The 27,815-nt window shown below is 46.4% G+C and overlaps 1 protein-coding gene across 3 annotated transcripts; it reads right to left on the bottom strand.

Annotated features, from left to right (window-relative positions):
* URB2 (URB2 ribosome biogenesis homolog) lies at positions 1-27,752 on the bottom strand. 3 transcript variants are annotated; one of them, XM_061404780.1, is made up of 10 exons: positions 27,417-27,752; positions 25,557-25,690; positions 23,375-23,551; positions 18,236-21,557; positions 15,446-15,606; positions 13,318-13,428; positions 12,596-12,838; positions 8,902-8,989; positions 5,785-5,924; positions 1-2,169 (listed from the first exon to the last, which is right to left on the bottom strand). In XM_061404780.1, the coding sequence occupies exons 2-10, from the start codon at positions 25,680-25,682 to the stop codon at positions 1,972-1,974; spliced, it is 4,566 nt and encodes a 1,521-aa protein (XP_061260764.1). In that variant the 5' UTR covers positions 25,683-25,690; positions 27,417-27,752; the 3' UTR covers positions 1-1,971. The 3 variants fall into 3 exon arrangements, with proteins under 3 accessions (XP_061260764.1, XP_061260763.1, XP_061260765.1); XM_061404779.1 differs by having other exon boundaries at positions 27,484-27,752; XM_061404781.1 differs by lacking the exon at positions 27,417-27,752 and adding an exon at positions 27,085-27,399.
* Positions 27,753-27,815: the final 63 nt, after the last annotated feature.

Here is a 27,815-nt window from a genome sequence, read left to right as displayed (position 1 = left end):
TAAAAAATGAAAAATCTCTTAGTAATTAGAGAAATTCAAAACAAAACATTTCACCATCAAAGAGGCATCAAAAGAAAGAAAATCAATAAAGTTGATTCACTGGAGGGAAAATAAATTTGTACACTTTCTGGAGGACAATTTGCCAATATTTACATAAATCCTTAAAAACCAACAGGATTTTCTGACAATACAACTTATGGGAATTTATCTTATAGAAATAATTAAAGACAGAAGTAAAGAATTGGCTGCAAGCATCATCTGCAAAAGAAAATTTGGAAAGAATCTGACATCTATCATCAGGGATTTATTAAATAAAACAGCTGCATCTGCTCAGCAGATTACTATGTAGCCTCTACAAAGCGTGTCTGGTATCTGTATAGTCCTCAAGATGTTACTAAAATATTACCCAGGAAAAAAAGCCTGGTAAGTACAACAAAAAAATACATTTATGATCTAATTCGGCAACTACACATTTACTTAAACGCATATCTGCTGGTGCTGCTGCCGCTAAGTCACTTCAGTTGTGTCCGACTCTGTGTGACCCCATAGACGGCAGCCCACCAAGTTCCCCCGTCCCTGGGATTCTCTAGACAAGAACATTGGAGTGGGTTGCCATTTCCTTCTCCAAAACACGTATCTACATATATATATGTGTGTAGGTGGAATGATGATTGTGGCTGTCCGGGAACCTAAGACAGAGGATATTTCTACATTTTTTCCTTTATTTTTATTTTCTGAGGTTGCTACATATTGCTTAGGCAATATGAGAAAAAAGAGTATTTAATATTAAATTAAAATTTAAAAAATAAGAAAATAAAATTCCAAAATAAACTTCTGTGTGCGGAAGCAGGAAGAACATTGAACCCCAGGCCTAGAATCTTCTCACCAAGCATCCACTTGCACAGTAGGGGCCACTATCCCTGCCTGGAGCAGCCACCCGGCTGACGCCAACCACGTCTCAACGCTCCTATTTGCCCAGCTCCATCCAAGGGTGCAGGAGGAGGGCACCTCCTTGGAAGGAGGGCAGAAAAGCTGTGTTTCAAGAACATGCCCCATGTTTCTTGAAGAATGTAAAAGGCAAAGAGATTTAAATTGGACTTCATTATATAACCATGTACCTGAAGTGAAAAAAACAAGTTCTACATAATTCCTAGGGACTTCGCAGGTAGCACAGTGGTTAAGAATCTGCCTACCAATGAAAGAGACACAGGAGACGTGGGTTCGATCTCTGGGCTGGGAAGAGCCCCTGGAGTAGGAAATGACAACCCACTTCAGTATCCTCGCCTGGAAAAATCCATGGACAGAGGAGCCTGGCAGGTTACAGTCCATAGGGTTGCAAAGAGTCTGACATAACTGAGCAACTGAGCATACAGTTCCTAGTGGGAAGAGGGGACCTTAAACCACTGGACTAAGACAAAGAACCACATTTAGAACAGCCACAAGGGAGATCTGGCAATTTTTATTCAACCCACCAGGATCTATTTTCAGGATGCTATTATAATGTTTTCGGAGAAGGCAATGGCACCCCACTCCAGTACTCTTTCCTGGAAAACCCCATGGGCAGAGGAGCCTGGTAGGCTGCAGTCCATTGGGTCGCTAAGAGTCTGACATGACTGAGCGACTTCACTTTCACTTTTCACTTTCATGCATTGGAGAAGGAAATGGCAACCCACTCCAGTGTTCTTGCCTGGAGAATCCCGGGGACGGGGGTTGGCTGCCGTCTATGGGGTCACGCAGAGTCGGACATGACTAAAGCGACTTAGCAGCAGCAGCAGCATTGTAATGTTTACTGCATTAAAAAAATACGTTAGAAAATATTTGGTGTGAAAAAATCAGTGTAAAAGGCAATACATATTTTATAAACCCCAAAGGATTTTGCACACATTTCAATGCTGTGAATTTAAGCATCTGAAGCCCGACATCCTCCAGCTCGCCCAGGCCCAGGGCCACGGTGGCATGTCCTGGCGCAGCTTAGACAGCGTATCTTTTCTCTCCCTCGCGCTTGGCCTTATGGTGCTTCACATAGTCGCTGTGCAGCTCCTTGAAGACGTCTCTCACCCCCAGTTGCAGTGAGGCCCGCAGGAACTGGATGTCGGACTCAATGCATAGGTCCAGGATGAGGTAGATACCCTCTTGCAGGAGGACTTTCACCGCTGGATACAAAGTGACCTGGGATGAGGGAATACACTTGTTTGTGAGAGCAAACAGGCAGATGCCAGGCCCTAGAATACCTGATGAGGGAGTCCAACTTTGGCTGCCAATTTGAGAAAAGATGTTCCTTTTAAAATGTCATTTTGCACCTTAACTTAATTGAATATTCATATCTCAAAAGTTTATATTTGGAGGAAATAGAGGTCAATTCAAGCCAACAAAAACCTGTAGCAAAACATCATGAAATCACAGAGGTAGCTTTGCTTTTCAGTAAATGATGCTTCTGTGCTTACCAGGGGTATTTAAAAACTGGGAGCTTTAGATTTTAAAATCTTATAGTAAAAGTCACCTTATGGGTCCCATTCTTCCATGTGGCCAATCTTACTGGAAGCTATCCTACCTGTGGGATGAGGGCAGCAAAGTGACCACTTTCCCCCAGAGCAGGGCAGGTGGGCAGCATTCTCCAAGCAGATCCCTGATAGATCTTGTCACAGGGCCCAACGTCAGATGTGATTTCTGATTTCTAATTACCATTTAATAGGTTTTTAGTTCTTTCAACAATAACACAATGGGCCCTAAATCCCTAAATGCCCAGAATAATTTAATCGGTCCCTATATTCAAAGAGGCAATCCTTCCAAAGAATCTGGGTTAACCAAAATCTGGGCTGCAGCAGGAGAAGTGGGCAGTCCAGCCCTGGTGTGACCACATCTGCTACTGGCACAAACTTTCAGATCAGAGATTCAGACTGGTATCTAGACACAAAGGCCAAGACAGCAGGCACTGCTCACCCTGCAAGAGCCTCAGAGGCTTCAGCTGGACCTGGGCTGCACAGCGTCTGCACACCACAGCAGCAGCAACCAGAAGCTGCAGGAAGGTTCGAGCCGACAAGCCTGGGGGGCGGCCGGTTCTTTATTAGTGTCCTGATGACCTAGCAGCTCATGCCTCTCTGCAGACATGCAGCTTCTAGCGAGGATACAGTTTATTAACTAGAAGAAGCGTGATTCACCAAGGTAACCTCTGGGAGGCATAGTCCTAAAGAGGCGATTTGTTTCTACTGCTAATGATGCTATTCTTCACAGTTATGGTTATTTTCATATGATAGCTCAAAAAGCATTTGACAGATGATTACCTTAATTAAATTTTACTATTTTATAGATGATAAGAACATTCAAGGACGGCAGGAGTGACTGGTCTGTGATTCCATACTAAGGTATTAGGGAAGGAAAGAAAAAATGAAACAGACAAACTAAAAACAGAAGTCTTTAACCTCACTAGCTGGGGTGAGGACCTGCTCACTCATTCACTGAATCATCACTCACGAAACAAATAATCCCCCTTCCAATGGCAAGAAGAGGCACAGTAATTTCCCCAGTGGCAGAACAGATATCTGAACTAAGTGCTGGAGTTCAGATGTCACAATCCTTTTACCTGGCGTCTCCTGGTGAAGGCAAAGCCCAGAGCACGGGGTGGGGTGGGGTGGGGGAACAGGAAGGCAGTAGGATCAGAACACTACAAGCCCTGCACACCTTTACCTTAGACAACTTATTTAGAAAACAAGGGGGGGAAGCCAGTTTCTACAACATTGGCCAATGAATGAAAACACTTCTAGGTAACTTTTAAAAGGCCCCTAGGCCAGGTGAGTAGGAGAAGGCAATGGCAACCCACTCTAGTACTCTCACCTGGAAAATCCCATGGACGGAGGAGCCTGGTAGGCTGCGGTCCATGGGATCGCTAGAAGTCGGACATGACTGAGCGACTTCACTTTCAATTTTCCTTTCATGCATTGGAGAAGGAAATGGCAACCCACTCCAGTGTTCTTGCCTGGAGAATCCCAGGGACGGGGGAGCCTGGTGGGCTGCCGTCGATGGGGTTGCACAGAAGTTGGACACAACTGAAGTGACTTAGCAGCAGCAGCAGGCCAGGTGAGTAGTGCAAACTATTTACCCAAAGCTATCAATAAAGAGGGAAAACTGTAAATCTGATCTACGGGTAAAAGAGAAGATAAAAGTGACCATAATTTCCCTGACACATACCCAGGGTAACACAACACTGCATGGAAGAAACAAGGTCTTCAGCAGCGGCTGCCTCCCCCTGACCGAGGCTGTCATCAGCCCCAATCACTGACACACCTTCACCCATGGCACCTGCCTCCAAAACGTGAGGGGAAGGCAAGCTAACAAACGTGAGGGGAAGGCAAGTCACCCCGCCATCCAGCTTGTAATTAAAACAACATGTCTTCCTGGTCACCAAAGATTTACGGTTCTCTCAGTAGAAGCTGCTAATGCACACAAAATACTTTCTTCATTACCAATTTTAAAAACAAATAAAAGGTAAAACACAGACTGTCCTGCCAATGGATTCTGGGACACAACTCCCTGAGATAATTCCCAAAGCCTTTGGTCTTCAAGATTAAAAATTAAAAAATAACTGATAAGCATAAATTAGACATGTATAATGAGGCTGGGATGTGAAAGACTTTTCATACAGTAAATCTCAGGATGATAAACAGTGACTTCACACTTCAAATTAGACTCCCCTCTTGTCCTTAGGTAAGAGATACTGTGGTGTCTCATTCAGTTCTTCAGCTCGTGTTCCAACAAAAGCTCACACAGTAATGACTGCTTGGGAAATACCAAGAGTCTATAAAAATGCTAAACAATTGCAAGGAAACCAAACTCCAAGCCCACATCTCATTCAAAGGATGACTTGAAGGGGCTCTTGTGCGGCTCTGGCTCCCATACACCTGCCTCCCGCCCACATGATGGGCATCTCCACTGACTGAGGGAGCAGAATCGGGGCTGTGGAAACGCCCTGAAACAGGGTCAGGACGGAAGCCAAGGCCACGCCAGGCTTTCTGAGGAATCCCATTTAGATGACCCTCCTTGGAGGAAACACTGACTCCTCTGATGTAACACTTTACCAGCGACTCACCACCATTCTTAAGAGTCACAACAGGATATTCTATCGAGAGCAAGATATACTACGCAAGTAGAGAGATATATAACTGAACATAGTGTACTCTAAGCCTCTGACTTTCCATTTAAACAAATAAGACATGAAGTCTTATAATGAACTTACTACACAGGTCACAGGGGGTCTTGTGGAATTACAAAAATAGCACATTGACACACCAAAGTGAGATCACTGTTGAAGAATGAATGAATTATCCTGAAGCCTAAAGTCAGATGAACTGGGATTACAGCCTTTAATCCAACTGAACAAGTCTACCGGGATCTTTCCCAGGTCACCTACTTGAGTGAGAGCAGCTGAGTCACATGCACAAAGAACCCTTGAGCCCCCTGCTGCTGAGGGACCCTAGGACCTCTTTCTGTCTCCTGCTCTAGGACTTGGGTAATATTTCATCTCCCTTATGACCCAAGAGACCAAGCAAAATAGGCCTAGGGTTTGTGCTGGAGCAAGAAAAGGCCTAACGGTGGCCGCAGGAGCCCACAGGCCTCGCTGCCAGCCTCTGCATCTTTGTATGGCTCTCTCAGTGACCCTGCAGGGCTGCTGCACTCTCAGAGCAGGTGCCACCAGGGAGGACCACCAGGCCCCATGGGTCACACTGCCAGAAGGCCTGTGATCGAGGGCTGCGAACAGAAGCACCTGGGAAGGCAGGCGGCTCGGCCTACCTTCTGTGCCTCCACCACATACTGGGCCACCATGAAGGGGGAAAACACCCGGAACTCCTCGGCCCGTGCTGCCATGTGGCTGTACATCCTTTCCACGAGGCGGGCACACTCCAGTACCGCCGGCAGGTCCTCTGCACTTCCTGTGGAAGCAAAGTGTTTCCAAACTGATTAATTCAGAAACCATGCATTTTAACTCTCCTAATTTTACACTTTCAACATAGCCCCAATTATTCAAACCTTTTGTTTTTGTTTTGTTTTGTTTTTCCCTAGACGCTTTAATTGGCTCAATTTGAAGACAGAATTAGGGGGAGACAATGCATTCAAATATTTATCTATATTACAAAGAGAAGAACACTTACAATACTCAAGAGTCCGTGATTGTTTTTTTAAGAGATGAACTAGAATAACCAAGATTTTAGGATGAATCTTGGATTGCTATTGTATGTAAAAAGGACATGAATATCTAAAAGAAAAATTTTAATGTGGAAAAAAAGAAAAACCATCTTAAAAAAAAGGTTTTTGATATCAAATGGTTCTAAAGATAAGATGGGTCTTTGCCTCATTAAGTTTCAGAAGTCGTCTAGGATTTTTCTTTCGTAGTCGGATATATATATATATATATGTATATATGACTCAACTAACATTACTAGATCTACCCAGTTTCCCAGATTTATTTCAGACTCCTAGCTCTTCCCCTAGAGTGCCAGGATCACCCAGGCCTTAACAAACTCCTCCTCAGAATTCTAACAGTCTGAAATGTACCACAACCCAGGGTACATATGCCATCCCAAGTCTGTCACAGCAGGGTGGGCCGGGTACCCTGGCACAGCAGAGCAACCTCCCTGGTTTTCCCTCAGCATAGTAATACACTGTTTTTATTAAATTCTAGAAAATGCAAATAAGCCTATAATGACAAAAAGCACATTGGCTGCTGCCAGGGGCTGGGGCTGGACCCCAAGAGGGCTCTTCTGTGGATGAAACAAATGCTGTTTTAATTGTCGTGGTGCTTTCCTGCATGAATTTATCCATTAAAACTCACTGAAGTATATATTTCAAATGGATGCAGTTTCTCACACATATATTATGCAACAATGAGCTTAATTTTTGGAATGCACAATAACCTTTTTTAAACATTGAATATACATACAAATATCTTACACATAAGCAATTTTTCTAGGTGAATGCTCTTTTATGAAAGTACATAAACTGTTAACATCACTCCACTGAACATTTCAATAAGTAATACTTATGAGTGAGCCTCTTTAGCTTCTAATCTATACCACATCTTCTCTCTTGAAACTCTGAAGACACATGCGGTTCACTCAGGAATTCCTGGCACCTGTTATTTCAGTCCAAATTTAACATGTGGTCATTAAAGAGTATTTTTTTTTTAAGTCACTTGAGTCGTGTCCGACCCTGTGTGACCCCATAGACGGAAGCCCACCAGGCTCCCCCGTCCTTGGGATTCTCCAGGCAAGAACACTGGAGTGGGTTGCCATTGCCTTCTCCAATGCATGAAAGTGAAAAGTGAAAGGGAAGTTGCTCAGTCCTGTCCGACTCTTAGCGACCCCATGGACCATAGCCTACTAGGCTCCTCCATCCATGGGATTTTCCAGGCAAGAGTACTGGAGTGGGGTGCCATTGCCTCCTCCATAAAGAGTATAACCACCCACAAAAAAAAAATAACCAGCTAAGATGCTCTGCAATTAAGCCATGAACACATCAGAGAGCCCAGTCTGGCCTGACGGGAGGTGACTGGGCCACACCAGCAACGACGAGGCAGAACCCAGAGCCCAAGATCAAACTTGAGGCATGCTGATGACCACATGCTGCACACACCCAATCCACCCTGACTGCCAGGCCAGGACCAGGTCTTCTGCCACAGTGGATGGCACAGCCAGAACCAGGCTCTTGCTCTTGAGTTCAGAACTGATCTCAGTGGCCTAAGCAAAGAGCTGGGGTCACGCCCAGGGGCAGGAACCTGTTTCCAAATCCTGTTGCCAGACAGACTCACAAAGCACAGGGGCAGGAACCTGTTTCCAAATCCTGTTGCCAGAAAGACTCACAAAGTCACATGAAAATGCAAAATACCTAATTGTGCTACTAGCTGACCCCAAAATTAGGCAAAATAATTTGGTTATTACAGTAATAACTCTACCTATTCTCTTTCTGCAAAAGGTAATTGGTTAAGTAGCTTAAATCTCCAAGTCTAAACCCATTAACCTGATTCACAAGTGGGGATTACCACCATATACTTGGGTGATTACCACCTATATATTTCTAGTTCAGAACTATTGCCTTGGGGTTTCCCCCCTGATGCCCTCCAAGCTGAGCTCTCAGGCCCTCCTTTGTAGTCCCGAGCACCCAGCACACCCACCCTTGTGCCAGGCACATCACATGGTATGTTCATGCCACACAAATTTGAAACAGCACAGTATAGAGCGCCTCACTTTATATGCAAATTTCTAAATAATGAGAATCTCCTACAAATTAGAAGTTTAGCAAGAATCAACCAACTTCAAGGCTGGAAAACCAGCTGTACACATAATTTATGCGATTGCCATATGGCAGTTTGCTTCACTGTTAAACAAACACGAACTTGCAGAGATACAGTGGGAATGGTGAGCTGCAGAGACTCCACCCTTTTAAAACATGAGTGATGAGCTGGCTCGGCCACTGCCTGCTCCCCTTTAATCTCCCCACTGACCTACGAGCTCCAGAAATAGTTCTTGAATCCACACACTTCTTTTCCTTCAGAAAAGAACTATTTCAATTAAGGGATGTCAAATGCATTCACTGCTGTGGATATAGTAAAAACTGTGTTCTTGCCTGGAGAATCCCAGGGACAGGGGAGCCTGGTGGGCTGCCGTCTCTGGGTTCACACAGAGTTGGACACAACTGAAGCGACTTAGCAGCAGCAGCAATGACTTTTTTTTTTAATCTAACATTTAAAAAAACTGTTCTGAGTATTTCTTTAATGATCTGAACATGTATCTTATTTAAACTTCACTGGGTTGTTTAAGTTGGGTGGTTTTTTACCTTTGGTAACGTGTGGCCAGAGACTCCTGTAAAATAAACACATTTGAAATTGTGCATAATACCGTTTCTCTGAATTACCTTTATCTTTCTGCCGTCCTTCATGTATAATTGAACGCACCAATCTATGAAAACAGTTCAGGAAAGAAGGGATGGTTTTCAGCATTACCTGCAATAAGAGACAAAAGAATATAAAAATATGTAGGCAACTGTTTAAGTTCTACTTGAAAGGAAGTTGTATTTATTTCCTTCTTAACTTTATCCATCAGGATACTCAAAACAGTTGCAGCAACTCCTTCTAGCCAGGACTTTCTAGGGAAATGCTCACTCTACTTACTTAACTGCTTTACATCCTGTTTTCATGGTTGGAGTAGGGCTCCCACACTGCATAACTTTAGGAATCTAATGAAGCCATCCTGGTTTAGAATTTGCTGAATCTAAGTTATTTCTGGTGCATTCTGGATATGGGTAGAAACAAATAACAAAAAGTACAGTAGCCAATGTATTCAAGTACAATGGGCACTAGAGAAAAAGGTTACATAAAGCAAACCCATTTAAAATGAGAAACAAAATTTCTCATTATTTAGCAATGAAAAGGTCTGGCTGAGACTTTATCTTGAAAAATGATATCTAAGTTATAAACAGGATTCTTTTATGCTCAACCGTCCTGAGATCTCAAGGTTGCCAGGAGAAATATCAATAACCTCAGATATGCAGATGACACCACTCTTACGGCAGAAAGTGAAGAGGAACTAAAAAGCCTCTTGACGAAAGTGAAAGAGAGTGAAAAAGTTGGCTTAAAGCTCAACATTCAGAAAACAGAGATCATGGCATCCAGTCTCATTACTTCACGGCAAATAGATGGAGAAACAATGGAAACAGTGACAGACTTTATTTTGGGGGGCTCCAAAATCACTGCAGATGGTGACTGCAGCCATGAAATTAAAAGACACTTGCTCCTTGGAAGAAAAGCTATGATCAACCTAGACAGCATATTAAAAAGCAGACATTACTTTGCCAACAAAGGTCCATCTAGTCAAAGTTATGGTTTTTCCAGTAGTCACGTATGAGAGTTGGATTATAAAGAGAGCTGAGTGCTGAAGAACTGATACTTTTGAACTGTGGTGTTTAGAAAACAATCTTGAGAGTCCCTTGGACTGCAAGATCAAACCAGTCCATCCTAAAGGAAATCAGTCCTGAATATTCATTGGAAGGACTGATCTGAAGCTGAAACTCCAATTCTTTGGCCACCAGATGCGAAGAATTGACTTAATGGTAAAGACCCTGATGCTGGGAAAGATTGAAGGCAGGAGAAGGGGACGACAGAGGATGCGATGGTTGGATGGCATCACTGACTCAATGGACGTGAGTTTGAACAAGCTCTGGGAGTTGGTGATGGACAGGAAAGCCTGGCGTGCTGCAGTCCATGGGGTCACAAAGGGTCGGACACGATTGAGAAAACCAAACTGAATTGAACTGATCCTGAGATCATAGTCAAAACAAGGCACTGTCAATTAAAGCAGCCAGAAGCCACACGTGGCTACTGAAATTTAAATTAAGTTAAAATTCAGTTCCTAGTCATACAATCTCTAGCCCAAATTTCACATGGTCAAGACATGGCCAACAGTTCCCGTGGGAGATGCAGGTACAAACACTCCCCACCAGGAGAAGTTCTATTCGGCAGCACTGCTCTAAGGCTCAGGGTGAACAAAGAGTGAATCGAGTGCTGACTCTCTTCTTTGGTGCAAGTTTATTCAAGCAAGGTCTGGAGAGCATAATATGCCATTCTTTATGTCAAAACATCAACTTCCGCAACATGTTCAGAAAGAGGTCATCCTGCCAAGTCTTTCAGTGTGTCACCATGTTTCCTGAGGCCCTCGCTTCATCCTGACATCACAGTGATGAAAAGCACACAAATCCAAGGTCAGACCATCTGAGCTCACACCCCGCTTAACATGCAGTCCTAGACAGCGCTGAGTCTTTCCGCGCCTATTTCCTCATTTGCAAACTGAGGATAACAACAGGTTGTCATGAGGGTTAGATAAGGTAAAACATCAAAAGCTCAGAATGGCACCAGCTGCTGTACTGCTGGGTACCCTGGCTGGGCTCACTTTGTGCTGTTCCCTTCAGATTCACCCGAGCAGATTCTAGCCTGAGGTTTGTATCAACCCTTTTGTATCACCTACTGCATACATACATGACTCAACGCATGGGCCCTGCTCCCTGCAGTGTGCCCACAGGCTGTCACACGTCACGTCCTTCTTTATTGCAATGCCATGTTGTTATCCTTGCCAGCTCTCTTCTACTATTAAATGGTCTAATTCTGCTCAATGGTTTTTCATCATTGGTTTTGCAGGAGATGCACACAGCTTTCCAATGTTACTTTCAAAAACTGCATGAAACCCCACAGCTTTTGCAAGATCTGCAGTTCCAGTTTATAATTGATTGGTATTGACCTCTTCCCTGGTGGCTCACATGGTAAAGCGTCTGCCTATAATGCGGGAGACTCAGGTTCAATCCCTGGGTTGGGAAGATCTCCTGGAGAGGGAAATGGCAACCCACTCCAGTATTCTCGCCTGGAAAATCCCATGGACGGAGGAACCTGGTAGGCTACATTCCATGGGGCTGCAAAGAGTCGGACACGACTGAGCAACTTCACTTCCACTTTATTGTATGTATATTCTACAGTCACACAATAATCTAAGAATCAGCAGGGATCTAACAAACAAAGATGCTGACAAGATGGGCAGGGCCAAAGGTGATTGTTAAGTGGGGAGGACACTGGATGGAGTGCTTAGTTTACCAGAAAATAAATTTTTCAAAAACTACACTATTGGCAGGTCTCCAAACTTAGAGCATTAAAACATTTAAAAATATTTGAATGTGCCTATGTATATGTGCATCTGTCCTATTCAGAAGTTCCCATGTATCATGTTGAGCAGTGGCACAGCAAAATGAACATTGGTCAAAGAAATCCAGTCTTCTAGATAAAATTCAGACTCAGCGGGGTGACAGTGATCAAATCATTGAGCAGCCCTGAGCATCAGTTTCTCTGCCAATGAAATGGGATTGTCACTGACTACAGAAGTGCTGTAGGGGTGAAACAAGACACACAGAACATGTTCAGTAAATGTTAGCTGAACTGAAATCTTTTCTATGAAGCATTTGTTCCTAGTCTCATTTTATTTAAAAAGTGGCATACTACAAAACCAGAACTCAGGATGCCTCACTCACTATATCCAACTGAATTATAAACCCAAGATGATTATAAATTATAATTCATAATTTATATGAATTATAAACCTAAGCCAATGAGTGACATTTAAATATATGATCCCTGTGTCTCAGCAGTAATGAATCTGCCTGCAATGCAGGAGATGCAGGTTCAATCCCTGGGTTGGGAAGATCCCCTGGAGAAGGAAATGGCAATCTACTCCAGTATTCTTGTCTGGGAAATCCCATGGACAGAGAAGCCTGGTGGGCCACAGTCCAAGGGGTCACAAAGAGTCAGACACATCTTAGTGACTAAACAACAACTGCAAAAACAGAATAATTTCTAATGGGCTTCCAGAAACACCTACTACACAGACATGTTTCAAGTGTCAGATTCAACACAGCCTGATGTGAAGGTCACACACTCCTGTGCATGAGAAACCACTTGGGCCCTAGAAACCACTGGAAGCAAAAAGTTTGCCTTGCAAATCCTTATGCTCGTCCTGCTGCTGTTCTTCTGAAGGTTGCACTTCCCTGTCCACACGCACCCTGCCCTCCTCACCTTCGGGTGACACTGCAGGATTGAAAAGAGCACGTTGTGTGCCCTCGAGAAGATATGCCCATACTCAAGGGGCTTCAGGTGGTCCAAGGGCGCGGTCAGCAGGATGCTGAAGGCCAGGCTGACGTGGTGTGGGTTGCTGATGGTCCCTTCCCCCTGCCGCAGCAGCGCAGCCAGGACGTCCAAGACAGGCCCCACCAGAGCCAGGGCTGAGGGCTGCTCCTGACAAGCCTCTCGGGTCTGCAGCTACAGGGCAAGGAACAAGGGACAGAAAAATGAAGGCAAATCTCCAGGGAAATAGCCCCAAACCCCAAGTGACAGAGGTAAGAAAGTCCAGACTCCAGCACTGACCAGGTCCCACCCTAATCTCCATCCACACCCCTACCCTCTTCCTCCTGAGGCTCCCCCTACCCATACCTAAGTACAAATGGGCTTTGCCCACTAATGCAGGTTCCCAGTGAAACAACAAAGCAACAAAACAGAAGATCAGAGAGAAGGCTTAGACCCTATGCCCAGAGAATGTGCTAATCCAGGGCTATGCTCATGTAGCACAAGTTAGACTCGGAGCTGATAATGACGTAAGCACAAGCTGTGAGCACAGTGCTCACAGCTGACTTCAGGACACAGGCCCAGAAACACGCTCTGCATAAGAAAACCAGAGCATGACAGAAGCAGAAGCGACTGAAAGGCAGGGACAGGGGTATGCACAACCCAGAGGTACTCACCATCAGAGCCGTGACCATCTGCGGGCATGTGCGCCAGAATAAACTGGCCTTCTCTTCACTGCATGGACAGTTCAGGAGTAACTTAACCAACGTTGCAGCCGACAACACAGCCTAGGGGACAAGGGAAAATATTAGCAGTGGAAGGAGCTGGCTCCGGAAGGAGGCCCATCTCGGGAAGCAGGCCAGTCACGGTGCAGTGACAAAGCAGAGCCCATTAGAGTCCCATGCTGGGGTGGGAATGAGACTTGGCTCTGGTCAAGTCCTGAGGGTGACGCCCTTTACACCACCTGAGGGAATACATGAACTAGGTGGGCAGAACTGTGGCAAAGGAAGAGCCTTCTCTGTAGCGCCTCACTAAACCAAACACAGAAACATGCCAGGACAGTGAAACAGAAGAGGTTGCAGACATTTTAATCAGAGGCCCAGTTCATCAAGGTGGTGTCAAAAGAGGAGGCCACTGTACCTTACCCAAGAGATCCATCTGTGCTCAGGGATAAAAAGCAGGGCCAGAAGAAAACACGGACAAAGTGTAACAATTAGACCAAGTGCCATGATGACAGGTGATGGTTTTAAACCATGAGAAGGGACAGAAAGTGACTATGACCCATGTGGGCATCTCACACCGTGAACTCGAGCCTTATGGTGGCCCCTTCCTCCTCTCCTAATATTGTAGTCTCCCCCACCACGAAATCCTAGCTTCTGCGCTTTGCCCTTGCTCCCTCTGACCAGACACCCCTCTCTCTCTCTGCTGAGATCCACTCCCCTCTCCACCTCCCTGGAGGTTGTGTCTCCCCATCAAGGGTCTGCTCACTGCCCCAGCCCCTGCCATCCATCTCTCCACTCACATCCATTCCACCTTCCCCCGTCTCCACAGCAACATCCCCAGTTCCATTCAAATCTTCTTTATCTCTGAACTCAGCTCAGTCTTCACCTCTTCCACGACGTTCCTCTGACTAGCTGATGGGTATCTTTCTTTCTCTTTAATAAATAAATACTGCATGCAAGATCTGTTTCTTGACCAGGGATCAAATCCGAGCTCCCCACAGTGGAAGCACAGGGTCTTAACCACTGAACTGCCAGGGCAGTCCCTGACAGGTGTAAATGGAAATTCATGAGTTGTATTAGCTGGTTGGCTGAAGGAAAGCCCAGAGGCCTTCTCAAAGCTAGGCCTTCGGAGCTGCAGACAGGGGGCAGGGGGGCAGGGCTCACATGGAGAAGCAAGCTCCCTCTGTCACCAATCTGCCCCCAACCAGCTCTCCTCCCACTCACGTCAAAACCCACCTCTGGGTGCCAATTCTAACCAGGAGTCAAGAAAGCCCTCTGAAGCAGAGAGAGCCTGGGACCCAGTGAGCCCCTAGGTTTCCTCCTCCTGTGCAAGCGACAGCCTCCAGCCAGTCTGGTGCTCAGGTCAGGGGGCCAAACTCGAGCACTTTGGCTCTGCACAGAGGCTCCCTGGACACATTGACCTAGTGTGAAGTCAGGGCTTCGTTAGCAATGACCGAGTAGGCTGGGGGCAGAGGGCCCAAGGGCAGCTTGCTACCCTGAGAGATTCTCAAATGGGAGCTGGGCTATGTAACCAAACCAAGTAACATTTTCAAAAGTATGATGTGAGTGATATCAAACAATGGAGAGTAGAACTTAACTTTTTGTGTGTCAATATTATGCGTGTGTGCATGCTATGCATGCTAAGTCTCTTTAGTTGTGTCTGACTCTATGCGACCCTATGAACTGTAGCTTGCCAGGCTCCTCTGTCCATGGGATTCTCCAAGCAAGAATATTGGAGTGGGTTGCCATTTCCTTCTCCAGGGGATTTTCCCGACCCAGGGATGGAACTCACATCTCTTACATCATCTCCTGCACTGGCAAGCAGGTTCTTTACCACTAGCACCACGTGGGAAGTCCAATAGTATTCCATATGATAAGAACACAGTTGTAATTTGAAAGAGTTCCCCTTTGGAAAATACAGCCTCTGTGCATTGAGGACCTGGGCTCCCCTGAGTCCACAGCTTCGTCCCAAACTCCCGCAGTGCCTACAGTCGCTATCGGATTGATATTGCACATTTGTGTCATTTCAGCACTGACACAGCCATTTCTAACTTTTCCCATTGAAGCCAAAGGAGCAACCCACCTGCAGATCTGCTCTCCACAGGTTACTGACGTCCAGTCCCTGGAGGATACACTGCAGCCACATGCGGAAGTCCTCTGTCGTCCCAGCCTCTAACATTTGGGTGAACAAGGCTCCCAAGTGAGGCTCAATCTCCTCAACTATCTGAACCGGAATTGCAGGATCTGTGAGGGAAACAAGACTGCTAAGATATGGCAGACAAGGGGCAGGTTAAATAAACCATTTCAATAAGATGAAATGGTGTGCAGTCAGTAAAGGCCAGCATTTCGGAGACATGGGGACAGTTATGGTGCAAGTGAAAAAGCAGGGCACACTCACAGCCTGACACCACCCTCTCATACCCGGCCCTTGTGCCCTGACCACAGCACCTGTGCACCCGTGTAGAGAGTCCAAGAGGATGATGATGGTGATGTTTAGCAGGGCTTATCTCTGGACTGTGGGAGACAGGTGACTGACAATTGCTTCATACTCTTTTCTACTTTTCTTATATTCTTTTATGAACTCAGTAGGGGCTCAGGGGTGGGGTGGTCTTTTACATAGATGGGGATGTTGAAGGGATGGAAAGAAGCCCAGGCTCATGGAGCCCACCTGCTGCAGTCACCCCAGTACCCCTACTTAATGCAGGACAGTCTTACGAACTACACCCAGGGTCCACAGGTTCATCAGAGAGCCACAGTCAGTGGGCTCAAGGCCCTTTATGATCCAACCCCAGCATAACTGTTCCAGCCAGCAGATGAGCCCACCCTGAGCAAGTCCCTCCTGTGCCCCAATCTGTGTTTCCTACAGGCAGCACTGGGGGCGAGTGGACAGGCCCAAGGCTCATCCAGGTCCAAGTGTCCCACAGCTGCAGGATTCTGGAGGCACGACCTCCCTGAGCCTCAACTCTCTCGATCTGTGAAATGGGTGGGACAGCACCAACTCCTAGAGTTGGTCAAACACTGGACGGCTGAACGTCAGCACCGTGACCTCACTGCCCTCCCCTCACCCATCTCCCGCAGGAGGCCTTGCCTGCCAGAGTCCACTGTGCTGGTTGCTTCAAAGCCTTTCATCACCCTGTGACTCTGGTAACTTGTGTGAATGTCTGTTTACTAAATTAGGTCAAAGCCAACACCTCATTCATCTCCAGAGGAGGACACAGTTACACCCATATAGGAAGCATTTTTAAAAGTGATGGTTTTTTATAACTGAATCGAGGTAGTCAATTCTCCTGTCAGACAGCATTTCTTATAAATTCTCATTTTTCTGAGCTGAGACCTACTTGACTCACCCCCAAGGACCAAGGTGGTCACCTTAACCCTGTCTCTCCTAGCCCAAAGGCCCGGGCCACCCTCCTTGGCCTTTCCTCCAGACCTCTCACCACCCTGGTCCCTTCTAGAGGCGAATCTAGCAGCTCAGGTGCGTGAGGCCTGCCCCCATGGCAACACTGGCAATACTTAGGCCGGTGATCTGGGAGTGCAGTGGGGTATGAGGCCTCACCCCCTGACCCAGCTCTGTCTGGGGTACAAAGTACCACAAGTCCAGGGACACATAATTAGGACTCAGAGGCTGCCTCCAATCACAGGGGTCTCAGGGATAAAGGAAGACACTCCATTCTATTTAACAAAGGGGAAGGGGGCCAGAGCTTTAGACCACCAGCGGCCATTTCTTAGGACATTGGTTTTAAATGCTCTAACAGAACGTGTTAAATGAGTTAACAGAAGACTGAATTTTACCCATTAACAAGGTGACACCATTCCCTGAGAGAGGCTGACAGAGTGAAACAGAACACGTGACCAAGGCCCCCCAGTCAGCCCATACCCAGAGCAGACCCTGGCCCTGCTCTGCCCTGGCCATGGCCCAGGAGGCCTCTCTTCCTACAAAGCCCAAGGACATCTGTGGGTGTGAGCATACCACGGCCCCCGCTCGCCACCGCAGCCTCCCATCAGGGCACAGAGAGGTCGGTGTGCACTGAGGGCTGGGCTAGGCTGGCGGCCCCCGCCCCTCCTCAGACAATCCTAACCAGCCCCCACCTCAGGAACAAGCAAACGAGAAGCCAACAGGTCTACAGCAACTGGGACAGTGCTGCCCTGATGAGATCACATTAGGGATGGACTCTGGTCTGCTGACCTCTGACCTGGGAACAGCAGGGAGTGAATTCTGCATGAAGACACTGGCCAGGTTTTTGGTCCTGACTAGCTGGCCTGCAAGGCTGACATCCAGCTAAAACACTGCAATGACATCATGGGCTGAGCCGCTGTCCAATCAGGACTCAGGGCCCCACAATGGCCAGGACCACAGAGACCTGGGGGACAACATCCGCCCTCACGGAATTTCATGAGGTTCCCTATAAATTAAGTCACCTGCAATTTTAAAAGGTTGGCAGGTTTAATCTTTCTTAAGTCCACTGGTGGTGCTGAAGATCTGATACTGGAGAGCCTACAAATAGGGATGAAGCTGTCTACGTTGACTTCTGGGGCCAAGACAGAAAGACTCAATCAGAGAAGAGTGATTCAAAACTATAAACTAGAACGACCTCCAAAATAAGTGAAGAACTAAAGCATGAAACAATACATCTAGAAGCCTGCTATTTGTGTAAAAAGCAGGGAAACAATTGTGAGTAACTGCTCACATGCACAAAGGGAGACACTAGAAATGAACACCAGGGAGGGCTTCTACCAGCTCCTGGTGTAGTACCCTCTGAAATGCATGCCTGTTTCAAAAAAGGGGGTGGGCAGAAAGTCACCTGGCTGCCACCCAGTGACCTTTCACCAAAAGCTCTACAGTACACAAGTAGCTCAAGAGAAAACATCTCACCTGCAAGGACTTTTCTCACAGAATGAAACACGGAGGTACACACAGAATCCTTCTGAGGATGTAGTTCTGGGACCAAAAAGAACAGAGTTAAAAACTGCACGGCTGCCTGGAAAGATGGGGGATCTCCCACTAGGGCTGGCAATTCCAACAGGATCTGAGCATAGATGGTCTGGTAGAGGGTGGTGTAGGCGGACAGCGCTTTGTCTGTCCCTTTCGAAACATCTGTCCAATTTTGCCTGGAGCGCAGGGCCACATCGGCCTCCAAGAGTGAGCCCAAGGACGAGATGACAGCGGGAGGGAGGCGGCCCTGGGCCCCAGGGGCCATGCAGTGCTGGAGCAGGGCCCCCGCCTGCAGCACCACCTCCTTCAACAGCTTGGGCAGCACTTCTGGGGCCTCGTCCTGCTGCTTCTGCTCCTTGACTAAAGGCCCCAGCACTTGGCACACCTTAGATAAGGACACCAGCATGAGCTGCTGGCCCAGAGGAACCTGATCTTCTGACCGTTGGCCTGAAGTCACTTCATTGTGCAGTTGGTGCCCTGAGAGGAAGGCAAGGATTTTCCCAAAATTGAGCCCCAGACTGAGCTTTCTCTGGATAAGCATCTGCAGGAGCTGTTCTAAGAACGTTCCCACCACCTGGAGGAATTCCAGCCAAGAGGGGTCATTCACACTCACAAGAAACCTCCTACTGGCTCTGAACAAGGAGGTCAGTGTGACCTCAAAGATATCGCTAACATACATGACCCTAAGCACAGCCTGGGCACTCTTGCCTCTCTGCAGGCAACCGAGAAGCTGGTAGCACGTCCTCAAAACCCTGAGGGTGAGGGAGGAGGAGCAAGAGCTGCCTGGTGTGGTGACGGCCACAGACAGTAACAGAAGAAAACAATGCACATGATAGGGTGCCAGGAGGCTGTCCAGCTGTAGAGCAGAAAGAACTCCCAAAAGCTGCAGGATGCTCTCCAACTGCTCCCCCTCCAACTGAATGGGGGAGTCACCCCTGACCAACGAGAGTATGTTTTGGGCAATTTCTTCTCTTGGTTCTACACCTTCAGCTCCAACTTTGGCAAATCTGCTTTCCCAGTGAGCCATGACCATGTAATCCTCTTCAAAGAGCCAGGGCAGCTGCTGGCGGAGAAGAGCTGTCTCCCTCTGCGCAGCGGCACACAGGATGCTGCCGCAGCGTGCGGTCAAGCCCAGGAAGAACGCAGAGTGGAGGGACTGCATTTCGGGGAAGAGAGGGCTGTGGAGGACGGCCTGGGAGATCTTTCCAAGTGTGATATCTGGTTCCTCCTCCACTAAGCCTTCCTGGGCTTTGCTCACTGGTAAAGTTCTCAGCAGGATGCTGGCCAGGTACTGTAGGTCATCTGGACCAAGATATGATATTAAAATCATGATATTGGACATGACCAAGTGCCAGTGGGCAATGGGGTAGGTGAGCACACTCACTGTCCCGACCTGGCCATCCCAGGAAGCCGACATCCCCCGGGTCACACTCGCTCTCCCAGAGCCCAGGATGTAGGCGGCATCACGCCTCAGAGCACAGAGGGCTTCTTCAGACTGGAAACTGGCTTGCAGTAAGGTGTTCTTCATTCTCTGCAGGTGGAGCTGCTCCAAGCAGTACCGACTGAGGGAGTCGGACTGAACCGTGAACTCCTCTATCTCCTCCCAATGCTTGGCCTCGACGCCAGGGAGTAGCGGAAGGGGGCCTGAGGGCTCTGGGGTGGCGCCCGCCAAGGTCCCGGGCTCAGAGCGGTATGGGCTGCAGCTCAAGCGCAGCACGGTGTCCACCTGGGCCCAGGTGTGGGCAAGCAGAAGCGCAGAGTCGCCAACCTTCTGCTGCCAGAGCTCAGGCGTTGAGGGCCAGGGCTTGCGAAGAAGGTCCAGCAGAGGCTTCACGAGGCCCTGCAGCATCCCGTCCATGGCCTGCCGCATGCGCCTGACCACGGGCAGGGGTGAGCCAGCATCCAGGCTCCGCGCGTTGACCATGACACAGCACAGCAGCGAGCTCAGCGACAGGGACTTCAGGGCCATGTCCTCGTCACCCCTCAAGCCAGACAAGACCAGAGACTGGAACCGCTCCTGCACGAGGGCCCACGTGTCCAGGACCTGGCTCAGGGGCAGCTCCGGGAGGCACTCTTGGAGCACCGCAGCAGGGCCAGCAGTCAGCACTGGCAGCCTCAGCGCCTCGGCTGCGGGGCGACAGAGCACCCCCAGCACCTCCTCGAACAGCCGGGGTACCTGCCGGAGCTTGGCGTATGTCTGGAAGAGCGTGTGGATCAGTGCCTCCTGGGCTTTCTGGGTCCGCAACTCTGTGACTTCTGCATCGATCCATGCTGAAGCCAACAGGTCATCCAGGTCTGGCTCCAGGATCAAATGATTCAGGGAGAGCAAAACCTTGAGGCAGCGGAACCAGGCTGGCACAAGGGCCTGTGGGTGTTTTAGCAGCAACTCAGCCAGATGACGGTAAAAGTGGAACTGAGCCTCACCATGCCGGATTCGGTCAGCAGCGATGTTGTAGATAGTGTTACTGGCCACTGAGTTTAGAAGCTGTTCCACAACCAGGAGTTCTGTGGTCCAATCGGACATGGACAGGGCTTGCCTCTGCTCCTCCAGGTGTGAAATTCTTAAGCAGCCAAAAAGTTGAGGGAGCACCTTGAAGCAAAGCAGTTGGTTCCCCTCCTTGAGGTAAGACTCAACAAAGAGTTTGTACAGCAAGGCCACAGAGTTGGCCACCACTGAAGCCTGAAGGGATGGGTCACAGTAGCCGGCATCCACCAGCCTGGCAATCATAGTGCCCAGGGGAGCTAGAAGATTCTTCATGGCCCCTATCTTTGAGTCGCCTTGCTGCTGATCCAAGAGCTCCTCTTTGTATGAAGGGAGCAGCTCAGGCTGAAAAGCTCCACCTTGAAGCACAGCCTCAATCTGATTCCTAATGTCCCGGCCTAGTGCTGGCCGCAGCTGGCCCTGGCCAGCCTGAGTCCATGTGCCCCCCAAGAGATAGTGTCTCAAGACCAGGCAGGGCTGGAGCAGGTGCCCAGTCACCTCCCCAAAGGCGCGTCTCGGGTTGACCTGCTGCTGCTGAAGTGAGAGGTAGTGGCTGAGGCTCAGGTGAATGACTTCAAACAACTGGGGTATTATGGCTCCTGGCTGCCGACAGGCCAACCAGCAGAGCTGGCTCAGCAGGTCAACTATCAGCTCCTGCCTGGCCGTGTAGATGACAGCAAGTGCAGGTGTCGAGAGGATACCCTGGCAGCAGCTCAGCACAACACAGATGTTCCTCTGGGATCCCAAAAGAGAGAACTCGGCTATCCTCTCATTGATGATCTGAGTATTGAGAAAGAAAGGAAACTTGTCACTGACCCTAAACCCGCAGACACTCAAAAAACAACACAATGAGCAAACTCACTCCTTGCCCTGATCTTAATGAGAAAGAAATGCCCAGATTAGCACATCTAAATGAACCTGACTTTTCCTTAGCACATCAAAGTAAGGCAGAGGACCTGTCTTAATTCCTACACACATCCATCTCCTACCAATATAAATTAAGAAAAGGGCTCCATGCCTTTATATATCTGCTGACCCTTTCTAAATAGCAGAGTTTTATAAGGCTTAAAGTCCAAAGATTTCATGTTTTCTTAGAACCTAAACCTATAATTCAACTTAGATGCTACAGGTAGATGGGACAGTAGCCTTTGGTTATGATCCTGTGGTCCAAAACACATTTCTATAATCAGTAATACTGTTTGTACCTGAAAAAGCCAAAGCAAAAGGCATTCTTAAAAGAAGAAAACAAACGTTGCCAGTTACTACTTATGGTAATAGCAAACCCAGTCTATAGCTTTCAAAATTCTGAAATTCACAAAAAACAGAAATCACGAGGGCCAGGCAGATTCCAAAATTCACTTATGGGATATGCAACTTGCTTCCAGCCTCACAACATCTGAATATCAAATTTATCCCAGGTGCTAAGTTATGAGTAGCCCAATGACACACATGTGTTTATCTCCATCCATATAACTGCTGGCTCCGGAAAAGCTGAACCAAAAATACTTTGTACTTAAATGCCAGCACTTTACTACAGTAATCTCCAAATATTTCTGATTATACAACTTTTTCCACTTTTATACCTGATAAGGTTATAAATTACACACATGCACCATAGTATGAGTATTTTATACAATTATAAAACATACATAAAAATTAAGGTGACCTTTTAAAAATCATATAAAGATGAAATAGTTTCTTCTCACATCCCCTAAGGACCATTCAGAATAATCCAGTTTGGTGACCACTGACCTATTATTTTATAAAGTGATATAATTCAGAGCATAATTTCAAGAACCACTAAAGCCTATAAACCATAAGGCATCAACCATTTAATTCCTCTGTTCCCAGCCTCTACTGCTTTTCTCCTGCCCACTGAGTCAAAAACCTTTGAGGAAATTCTCATCTAGATTCTGACCTTTGATTTCCCTCTAGTCCAGCAAAAAGGTGGGGGAAAAAAGTTATAAAGTAGCATCATTTGCTGGATACCTTTCGTAATTAAAAAGGTAATTAACCAGCTTATGAAAAATTTCTAATCTTTTATTCAATATTAATTAATATAAAGTGCTTAGTTCAGTCAGTAATGAAAGCCATGGCAGATGAAGCCTGCCCACCGCTCACCTCCTGCTGTGCAGCCCAGTTCCTAACTCCCAGGGGTTAGGGACACCTGGTATAGAGAATTTGATATGCATTCAATAAATATCAATCATTATTATAACTCTAAATGTACTATTTTTTCTTCTCCCCTGCTGTTGTGCTGTGTGTGTGCTCAGTCGTTTCCGACTCTTTGCAACCCCAAAGACTCCAGGCTCCTCCATCCATGAAATTTTCCAGCAAGAATACTGGAGCGTGTTGCCATTTCCTACTCCACGAGATCTTCTAGACACAAGGATCAAACCTGCGTCTCATGCATCTCCTACATTGGCAGGTGGATTCTTTATCACTAGCACCACCTGGGAAGCCATCTCCCCTCCTACCTTGATATTTTCTGCATCTTGATATAATTAACCATAAGACAATTAAGCCTCTGGTATTAACAGGAAATCAACAGAGATACATGTAACACATACAGGATAACACAGGAAACTGTTAATTACCTTGATGAGGGAAATCTGAAGGTTAACTGTCTTTCCATTCTTGAGGAGGTTCTGCAGTTTTCTGCTATGTAGAATGTTATCTACATAGATCCAAAGCCTTTCAACAATGTCTTCCTTCAGTTCAAGTTTTTTCTTATAAAATGCAACCAACGACTGCCTTGCCCAATCAAGCAGTACCTAAATTTGGAAAAAAATATACCTAAAAATAAATGAATTTCTTTATCAAGAAAAACACTGGACATTTATAGGGACATCCCATGAATAACCAAATATAACTGCCAGGGGGAAAAACTTTCTTTAAAATTTATCTTTGGTAATATTATGTTTTGGTACCTTAAAATATGTTTATTAAACAATCAATTAAAAAAAAAAACAAAACTAACTTTGGGGATTGCCCTGGTGGTCCAGTGGCTAAGACTCCAGGCTCCCGATGCAGGGGGCATGGGTTCAATCCCTTGTCAGGGAATAGGATCCCACATGCCACAACTAAAAGATCCTGAATACTGCAACAAAGATCTTGTGTGCCCCAACTAAGACCCAGCACAGCCAAATAAATAAATTAAATAAAAAAGAAAAAAACTAATTTTGCCTTTACCTGGGGCCAATAAAAAGTTTCAAGTGAAACAGTTTCTTCTAACTAATCACTTCTAAATTTTAAAAGGTAAAAGCACAACAATTGCTCAGGATGGCCACAAAAAGAATGACACACAAAAGCAAAGATGCAGAGTCAGGAGACCAGAGTTTGTGTCCTGGCTTCCTGAGTTACCTGCAGCTTCATCTCTAAACCTACTTATTGCATTCAGAAGACAGAGTCTTCTATGAATGACTCACAAATGCTGTATTAGGAGGAGGGCTGAACATGGATAGTTTTCATTATTGTGACATGATTCCTTACTCATAAACACAAGGAAAGGTGGTGAGGCCTCAGCTCAAGACACCAGAAATGTCCATAACAGCATGAATAGTGCAAATGCTAAAAGAAAAAAACTCTCCCGAGAAGGACAGGGGAAACCTTGATCAAATTGCCTGCCACAGCTGTCAGGTGACCCTCAGGCAGATTTAGACACTACTAGTTCTGCTGGTGCTGTACAAAGTGGATCTCATCATTTCAACAGTGGTAATCCATCTTTGACACATTTTGAACTGCTTTATTGTTGTTGTTTAGTCACTAAGTTGTGTCTGATATCTTTTGCAACCCCATGTACTGTAGCCCACCAGACTCCTCTGTCCATGGGATTTCCCAGGCAAGAATACTGGAGTGGGTTGCCATTTCCTTCTTCAGGGGATCTTCCCAACCCAGAGATCGAACCTGTGTCTCCTGCATTGGCAGGTGATTTCTTTACTGATGAGGCACCAAATGACTGTATGTTAATCCAATTTAATGAGTTCATCATCCTGGTGTCTCCACTATATTAACAGTTTTTCTTAGTCAGATAAGTTTGAGAAATGTTAACAAAGAACGATGTCTTTCTTGCTTCCTAATCTGTTTCTAATCTATCACTTTATAATCTATTTCCCCTTGGGTTATTGCAAATGCTAAAGCTTCTCTACTTCCCAACCTTTGATTTATCAAGTTCCAAAGATGTTTAAAAAGCATCAATAAGAATTGCTTATGGAGCATCACTTAGGATTTACAAAAAATGAAACTGCCAACAGACTCAGAACCTAATTCCTGTAACCCAAGTCCAAATTTGTTCACTGATGCACATACTTAGGGCTTCCCAAGTGGCACCAGTGGTAAAGAACCTGCCTGCCAATGCAGGTGATATAGAGACGTGGGTTCAGTCCCTGGGTTGGGAAGATCCCCTGGAGGAGGGCATGGCAACCCACTCCAGTATTCTTGCCTGGAGAATCCCATGGACAGAGGAGCCTGGCAGGCTACGGTCCATAGGGTCACAAAGAGTTGAACAGAGTTGAAGTAACTTAGCACACACCCACATAATTTGGAATATAAGAGATATTTTCAAACATAAAAGACATGCTGAGGTTTTGTAACAGAAAAAGTTTGTTAGTGAAATATCTATTAACTTTTTCTCACTGAAACTACTTTTAACTTTCTAACCATGCTTCCTTCTTCAGCCTTTTCTCTAATCTTTTAAAATTTTAACTAAACATCAATATGCAATTTAATAAGTGATCATTAGTTTAGGTCATAAAAATGTAACTTGTGCATTAAACTTACTTGTTCTTTATTTGGAAGAAGACACTGGTGGGAAATCCAAGCAAAGTGAGCTAGTTTTAGTTTATCTTCCCAGGACGTTGTCTTGCTTTTAAGTTTCACAGAAATGCCAGAATAAACAGCTGCCATTTCGGCACCTACAATTTAAAGCAATGGAAAATAATACATTATATAAAGGTCAAACTTAATAGGCACCAAAAATGAACATTATGTACCTTATTGTCTACATAACTTATACACCTTTTAAAAAAATTCTTCAATGAATTAAAACACCATTGGGCAGAAGTCAATATATAAGATGCTTGAGTCCATGAGTTTTCTAGAAGAAAACTTTCATGCTTTTCACATGAAAGCAGACAGAAGATGGATTACACACACATGTACAAGTACTCCTGCTGTGATCCAATATGACATCCTCAGAAGTCAGTGTGCAGGAATTCACTGAAACAAAACCCAAAGTGTTCATATTACTTGCGAACACTCAAATTACTTTTATTTTCACACATGGCTTTAGATTGAAAGGGTTGTTACAGCAAAAATGTCCTAATACATACATACTGTAGAGTATGTATTAGGATCCACTCCTAATACATAGGAGTTTTAAACTTTAAACAGTTTAAAAAGATAAGCAGTATTTGGAAATGGTAATATTTCTCCAAGTTCAAAAGAAATAAAGTATAAACCCAGTGTCAATAGAAAGACTTATTTCAGTTGCAACAATAACTTCATTAATTTATGAAAATACACTGCTTCTAAAGACTCTACAGAATACACGTATACAACTAACGCTAGAAAAATACAATGCAAAAAAATTATGACTAAAGCAGCAATACAAACATACCAACCACTTATAATCCTATAAAACTGAGGTAAATGTAGCTTTGAGTTTCCTAAAAGTCATAGTAAAAATGGAAAACATATCAGATTAAATCATTTTCATTATATAAAAGTAAACAAGTCAGGTACTCAAAGGAGAAAGTTTTTCATGATACTTAATACCGAAATAAAGAGATCCCAGGTGGCTCAGTGGGTAAAGAATATGCCTGCAACGTAGGACACACAGAGATGCCAAGTACATCCCGGGGTCCAGAAGATCCCCTGGAGAAGGGCATGGCAACACACTTCAGTATTCTTGCCTGGAGAACCCCGTGGACAGAGGAACCTGGTGGACCACAGTCCACAGGGTCACAAAGAGTCTGACACGACTGAAGGACTGACCACAGCACTGCAAATAACAACAAAATAGGACCAATGAAATATGGAGGAAAAATCGCAGACTCACGATTCTATTTTAAATACTCTCAAATGAAAAGAGTTTGATCTACTGAGAGCTGGATCACTGGATTTTTTTAATCTAAGGGGTCCGAAATTCTCCAGACCTACCTTCAGAACTAATTCTCTATAGGCATCTTTACAAGGGAATAGGAATGAAAGTACCCTTCCTCTGTTACAGAGACCAGAACAGTCAAAAGATGTCAGTCTGCCCGTGTGTCAAAACATCCAATATACATCCAACAGTTACTAACTTAACTGTTCAATTCAATGTTAGACAGCCATCACGACCGTCACGACAGCTACCAAGTACTTAAAAAGCGTCTGAAGAACTGGCTACAAAGACGCCCCAGACAACTCTTCTAGACCAGCCAACCTTGGGCTCCCGGTGACCGCAACGATCTCTGCGAACGCGCGTGGAAAGTCGGGTTGAGGACCACAAATCCACGAGGACAGCAAAGCCGCGTCCGTCTTGGCGCGTTCACACGCCGGAACCCTGAGGAACTCAAGGAAGCTAACAGCCGGGAGCCAGGCGAGAGGCCGCCGAAGGAGCGACCAGCGGGGAGGGCCCTGCCTTGGTGGGGAGCTCACCTGGAGGGACGTGGTCACCTGGCAGGAGCCGCGATTGGGGCGGAAGGTCGGCCGGGAGGGGACTCACCTGTAGGCCACCCCAGGTGAGGAACTCACGCAGGCCCCGCCGTGAGGGGCAGCGGACTGGTCGGAGGGCAGTCCCCGAGTCGGGAACTCTCCCGGCGGTCAGTCCCGGATGGGAACCTCACGGGGACTGACAGCGACAACGGGACCCACTCCGGAGCTACCACGTGAGGGCCTCGTTTCTACCGCCCAAAGCCGGCCGCGCGGAGCTGGACGGCGCGGCGCTGGGAGGGGCGGAAGGAGCGCGGGGGCGGGGTGGCGCGCGCGCCAGGCATAGCCAGCCGAGCGCCGAGGCGCCGCGCCCATTGGCGGAGACAGCTGCGCGTCGAGGCCCAA

The sequence above is a fragment of the Bos javanicus genome, chromosome 28, assembly GCF_032452875.1.
Source record: "Bos javanicus breed banteng chromosome 28, ARS-OSU_banteng_1.0, whole genome shotgun sequence".
Lineage (NCBI taxonomy): Eukaryota > Metazoa > Chordata > Mammalia > Artiodactyla > Bovidae > Bos > Bos javanicus.
Note: the sequence above shows the minus strand (reverse complement) of the source record. Positions and strands in the feature narration are given on the sequence as shown.

Bases quoted from the DNA above. Each gene is read 5' to 3' on its own strand.
- URB2 (XM_061404780.1), bottom strand. From the start codon at position 25,682: ATGGCAGCTGTTTATTCTGGCATTTCTGTGAAACTTAAAAGCAAGACA. The intron at 23,552-25,556 runs GTAAGTTTAATG...TTCCAAATTTAG, and splicing joins TTCTTCCAAATAAAGAACAA to GTACTGCTTGATTGGGCAAG. The intron at 5,925-8,901 runs GTAATTCAGAGA...TTGCTTCCACAG, and splicing joins AGGACGGCAGAAAGATAAAG to GAAGTGCAGAGGACCTGCCG.